This window comes from Coregonus lavaretus (genome assembly GCF_964263955.1).
Source record: "Coregonus lavaretus genome assembly, chromosome: 24".
Classification (NCBI taxonomy): Eukaryota; Metazoa; Chordata; class Actinopteri; order Salmoniformes; family Salmonidae; genus Coregonus; species Coregonus lavaretus.
Window position 1 is genome coordinate 6,282,855 of NC_140011.1, and position 6,583 is coordinate 6,289,437.

At 43.1% G+C, this 6,583-nt stretch overlaps 1 protein-coding gene across 1 annotated transcript in view; it reads right to left on the reverse strand.

Moving 5' to 3' along the window:
• Positions 1-6,583, reverse strand: part of LOC311099376 (GTPase-activating Rap/Ran-GAP domain-like protein 3) — a gene marked incomplete at its 5' end in the record, with an annotated part of 169,741 nt that overhangs the window by 86,511 nt on the left and 76,647 nt on the right. Inside the window, one exon of the mRNA XM_084140083.1 lies at positions 5,770-5,839. Coding sequence (XP_083996209.1) covers positions 5,770-5,839 — 70 coding nt within the window. The remainder of the gene's footprint in view (positions 1-5,769; positions 5,840-6,583) is intronic.

Sequence of the window (6,583 nt, forward strand, 5' to 3'; positions counted from 1 at the left end):
AGAGTGAGAGAGAGAGAAAGAGAGAGAAGCACTCAAATACTGTAAACCTTTATATAAACATATAACCTTATTGTCTAGAAAATGATAAATCTACACAGAACAAAAATATATGCAACAATTTCAGCGATTTTACAGTTCATATGAGGAAATCAGTCAATTGAAATCAATAAATTAATGTCATAATGGCATCCCTGTAGTTAGATGGAGAATATTATGAAGTTTTCATAATTGTTTTCCTTATTTCTGTTGACCGAATATTTTAGTAGGAGGATTTTTTTATGTGATGATGAGAGCAGCGCACAATTCAGTTATGTTTGTAACCTAATATTCTGTATTCCTTTACCGTGAGCAACATCAAAATCTAGCCTATTTAACTGTTTAGATTTTTTTTTGTATTAACTAAAGGTAGGCCTGTTTGACCAGCAGCAAGCTTCAAATTCAAAATCTATTTGAATAGGCTACGGTTTGATGGAGTCGCCCATCTGCATTCCTGTGTCTTTTGCAACAATTGGGATTAGGTGTATGCCCATGGTTTTACGTCACATAGCACATTAATTCAGCCTGCACTGATCTGTCTTGTATCTCGCAGTCATGGGATAAAAACAACAATGCTAACAATGGTTAGCAATAGACACAGTAAACAACCCCAGAAAGGACACCAAACTGCTATTGGCATCAATGACATAGAAAGATGTCTTTACAAACTGTTTTCTGACTCAGTTTGCTTATTTTTATTGTACTTTTGTCCCCACTAACAGCCACTTTTGCGAGCGCAATATATTTTGGCCAAACTAAGTGCATGGTGAAAGAGAGGGTAGAAGGAATAAATGGTAGCTTTTAGCCTTGAGACCTTTAGCATTGGGCTACCTGTGGTGTAGTCATACCCAGTTAGGTAAGTGTTATAATAGCATATTAGCATAGCATAAAAGCAATCTTTTGTTCCCAACAATAACTCCGCACTTGAAGCAGCATTAACTGTCGCGCCACAAAAGCCATGGCTCTTGGCAAGGTAAATAAGTACTTCTAGGTATCAGAGTAGGTGACGCCATCGATGGATTCTACTAGCACATACACAGCTAACTAGATAACCATTCCATATTGGCTACAAAGACATACACACATACGGTACAGTGTTAATGTGTGTGTGTGTGTGTGTGTGTGTGTGTGTGTGTGTGAGAGAGAGAGAGAGAGAGAGAGAGATTATGTGTGTGTATGGATGTTGTAGGTTGTTAATGGGGGCCCTATGTGGGCTGACAGACTATGACAGAGAGTGTAATTGAGGTGGATTTCCTGAAAACATTACAGTATATGGAGGGGGTATGAGAAGGTTAGAGAGATTGAATAAGGAGGTTAGGGAGGTTGAATAAGGAGGTTAGGGAGGTTGAGAGGGGTGTAGGGGGGCTGACAGGTGGTGTGTCAGAATCACATTGTGGATGCTGAAGACAGGACGGCTCACTCCAAACCTGTCTCACTATGTTTGTGTCTCGGCCTGCCAGACTTTTGACTGCCCTGTCACATCTCATTCCCTTCCAACTGAGGTGTGTCTATGCGCGTGTGCATGCATGTGAGTGTGTGTGTGTGTGTGTAACTTTTTTGGGAAGAAAAGCTGGTCAAATAAACAATATAAAAAAGAAAGAAATCAGGAAATAGTTTTCTAAATGGTCTCTTTACATGAATGACCAGGTCTGGATCAAACTGAACGCCCTTCATTAAGGCTGGGGAGAGATAAATGCTAAGCTGCTCATATGCTTAGTCATCCTGGGCATAGGTGTGTGTGCACACGCACACGCACACCTACACACACACACATGCACACACATACACACACACACACACACACATGCACACTCATACACAAACACATTTCAACCGACAAGTTTACTTTACATACACAACTTACAGAGCTTCACATAAAGAGAGAGACACCAAAGCATCTGCCTCTCTCCCTCTCCTTCTCCCCTTCTCTCTGTCACTCTTTTTCTCTCTCACTCTTTCTCTCTCTCACTCCTTCTCTCTCTCACTCCTTCTCGCTCTTTTCTGTCTGTCAGTAGCAATTCCATTCAAAGCAGTTCAAAGCCTGATTGTGTAATGTACAGTACAATACAGCCAAAGCAAGAGATAATTTAACTAATCTCACCCAAACCTGGCAGTCTTTGATAAAACCATCACAGATTCAATTGACAACAAATTAAGCTAATAGCGTTTTATACAAAGACCCACAGATGAAAAACAAATAGAGGAGAATATAATGAGGAAATGCATTTGACTCCTTGGTCCTCACTGCCCCTCAGGCTATGGCATGATGCCACACCCTTGACAGGGTGAGGAGGGCAACCCCTCTGCCACCCCTCCTGCCGTGCCTCCCCCTCCTCCTCCCACACAAACACTATTGGCTTTTCAAACCTGGAAAGTTACTCTCTCTCTCTCCCTCTCTCTCTCTCTCTCTCCATCCATCTTGCTTCCTCACTCTCCTTGTCTCTCTCTCTCTCTCTCTCAGCTGAATGTGCCCTGTGTGTGTGCGTATATATGTGAGTTCGTGCACTTGTTTATGTGTGTTTGTTTTTATGTGTGTGTGTACGTGCATGTCTGTACGCACACGCGTGTGTGACTGTGCATGTGTCTGTGTGTGACTGTGCATGTGTCTGTGTGTGCGCATGTGCCCGATTGTGTTTGTGGCTTTGTGCGTGTGTGAGTGTGTATGTGTGTGATTCAGCAGGTCCTGCTTGTTGGTTGGTAATGATTCTTGTTACTCTGGGGTATATTTATGTGAATTAAATGTCCACCTTTGTCTTTATCTCTTCTCCCTGTAATGAGGGGCCCCTCAGGCACAGCGTAAGGCTTGTTCTGCTTAAACACGCTCTCTCTCTCTCTCTCTCTCTCTCTCTCTCTCTCTCTCAGCAGTGGTGAGTGGTGTGTGGTCCTAAGAGGCCTTGTCTGCCTAATAACTTGGGCTGCACTACAGACATAGAGGTAATATTCTCTCTTGCACAGAATGAACAGCCTTTCCCAATGGACTTTCCTGTATAGGCCAAGAAGACTGTGGCTGCGTTCCAAACTGTGCCCCAATAGGCGGCCTATTAAAATACAAAATAAAATACAAAATTGCTCAGAAAACTCAGAAGAATAAAATCACCGGCGGCCGAATTTGGGCCCCCAACTTTTCTGTTTTGTTATTTATTTTAAAAAAAATTCGTTGTTGGACATAGAATAATGTAAAATCACCAGTTAATCAGCTCAAAGTGATTTTAATTTAGGATATCTGTTCCCAAGTACATGCTTAGAAAGAAGGGTTCCAAAGGGGTTATTCAGCTGTCCCCATAGGAGAACCCTTTTTCGTTCCAGGCAGAACCCTTTTGGGTTCCATGTAGAACCCTTTCATCTAGTAATGTGCTACATGTACTACATGGAACCCAAAAGGGTTATACCTGGAACCAAAGGGGTTCTACATGCATCCATGTCCCACGGTCCCTGCACTACTGGGGACCCCTGCACTAGACACTAGAGAGAAGTTATTTTGGTCCCCTAAAATGGAGGGATTATTAACAAAAAGTGCTCTAATTTCTAAACGGTTCACCCAATATGGATGAAAATACCCTCAAATTAAAGCAGACAGTCTGCACTCTATATACATTGTATAATTTCAAATACAAAGTGCTGGAGTACAGAGCCAAAACAAAAACAAATGTGTCACTGTCCCAATACTTTTGGAGCTCACTGAATACTATCTAAGAAGTCCCTGAGTACATAAAGATGGACATAGAGAGGTAGGATGTGAAGGTATGAATCCATGTATTCTCAGCCATAGAAATGTAATAATAGGAGTGTCTGTTCTAGTAATTATATTTCTATGTTCTTAGCCTTCTGTTAGAGCTGAATTGCCATACAGTTGATTGATTGTGTTTTTACATTATTTGTACACTATTTTCTAGTGTGACTGGTGAGAACACTTTCGTTTACAGTTCATTCTTACGTGGACATTTTTGTGTTTTCACATTTTAACGCTTTAAATTCAAATCAGAGAGCGATTTTTTAAACAGCACTCCTCTCTCTTAGTATAAGGACGTTCATTTCAAATATGATGAATGCAGTATGAAATGGACTTCAAGCATACAGTTGCTTAGACTTCATTGAAAAATATCCACATCATCTGCAGTTTCTACCTCTTCAATAGCCCAATTAAAGCAGTTGAGTGAAATTGGGCTGGGTCCAGGGCCATTTGGCGTGTGTATGTGTGTGTACGTGTGCGTGCGTCGCGTGCCTGTGTGTGTTTCAGCCTGGCTAAGCTACAGTGTGGGTGCCATGCCAACCCCTCTCTCCACAGAGTAAGTGATTACAGAAAGTCTGCCACACAAAAAGACCCACCCACAGATTCTACCCAAAATAAAACAAACAAGAATGATACAATGTCTATTTGGGAATAAGGTGCCATTTGGGACGTCACCACAGTATCTTTCCTAACTGTAAAATGTCAGGTCACATGGGGCTGGCCACTAATTCTCTTCTATCAATCAAATGGCATTTGTACGGATTACTGCTTTTTACAAATACATTGGTCACATAGTGCTTTACAGCAAAAGCAGGCCTAAACCTCCTAGGAGCAAGACGTGACAGTGGCAAGGACAGACTCCCTACTTCTAAACCTAAGAGACATTCACTGAACCAACTCTGATAATACAGTTCGCCACTCCAATGTGTTCAAGATAGGAAATTAGAACAATCATGTCACAGTTCTAGGTGACATCTCTACTTTGAATATCCTCCCCACACACACACTCAACACACACACACACACACACTGCTCATTGTGTGCCGTGGCAGTCTGGTGCTGCTGATAGGCAGCGTGTGGTTCCTCCTCTGTGTTAATCTGACACGGTGTGGCGCGGTGTTAGCGCGGCGTTAGCGCGGCGTTAGCGCCCACAAGACAAACCACTACTCTGTCTCTGGAGGAAGTTACAGTCAACTTAGGCCCTAGCCACTTCCTGTCCACCCGGGGGCTATCAGGACGCACAGACAGGCCTCACACACACACACATACACACACATACACACACACACACACATATGAATGAACAAACGAACGAACGCAAGCACACAGACACAACCAAATACACACACACACACACACGCACGGACACACACACAGCCAATGGCTAATTATAACCCCCACTGCATTAGACAACATACAGTAGGCTACACACACTAACAGCATGGCAGTGACTCATCAACTTAATAAAAGCACAGGGCTGGTTAATAGCATTACCACCATAGTGCAGTAACACGACAAACTTGACAGTAGACTAAAATAGTTTTTATAGTAAACGTACGTAAACTTATGTCTGAGTAAAGTAACTGCAAAAGAAATGCATTGTATGCCCTGATGCTACTTTTCAGAAAAGCCCTGCACTAAACATGCCCTTGTTATAGGGAATATGGTGCCATTTCAGACACAGTTTACAGTGGAGTAGATGATGACGTCATAATCTGTGGCCCTGAGCACAGCTGTGACCTGTATCTGTTTCTCTGTTTCTCTGTAACTGACCACCCTATTATTGTGAGCTATGCTACAGGGTGCTACGCACTATTAAACTGGACCAATGAACCACACCCAGATTGTCATGACTCACCTCTCTCTCTCCCAAACCCTCCCTCCATCCATCCATCGAGGGGGAGAAGAAGATAGAGAAGGGGAGGGGGCACGGAAAGGGGGAGAAGAGGGAGAGATAGAAGGGCAAAAAATGAATAGAATGTCAATGGAAGTGGGTTACTCACCAGCTCGACAGAGCCATAGTGTTTTCGGCTGAAGTCTCCACGCCTGCAGCCCAAGTCCTCCGAGGCAGAGCTGCAACACAGACGCATGGTGGTCAGTCTCTCCTCTCTCTCTCCTCCATCAGGAGATTGACACACTCACTCACTCACTCACTCCTACAGGTGGCTGCTTGGCTCTACCTCTCTCTCTCTCTCTCTCTTTGTCTCTCTCTCTCTCCATGTATCTTTCCTTTTCTCCTACTATCCTCCTAGATATCTCTGATACTATTTCTCTCCTTGTTAACTTATCACTCACTGTCTTGTGCTCTCTCTTTTGTTGTCGTCCTTCTCTCTCTCTCTCTCCATCTCTCTCTGTTCTCTCCCCTTCTAGGTACCTCTGTTTCTCTTCATGTTCACTTCCCTCTCTCATTCTCTCTCTTGTTGTTGTTGTTGTGTCTCCCTTCTGTTGTCTGTCTGTCTGTCTCTCTCTCTCTCGTAGGACTAGCTAGCCAGCAGTAGCAGCATAGTCCAGCCCCAGTCCTGATTGAGAGGAGGGCCCGAATTAAGTTACATCATGGGTCCCTGATCTGTACTATACAGAAATGTATCATTATGGATATGAATATCATTCTCTTCATGGTGATGTATCCTCAATAGGTACACAAAGGTAGATATATGCAATATCCTCCTTTGCATTTATGGGTATTATTCTACACACTAGCTATTATTCTAATGAGCTCCACCCCAAACAACACCAAATGTGGTTTTGTCCAGACCAGACCAAACCTGAACCAATCATACACGTCTATGTTTCACAAGTTTTGACATCACGGTACAG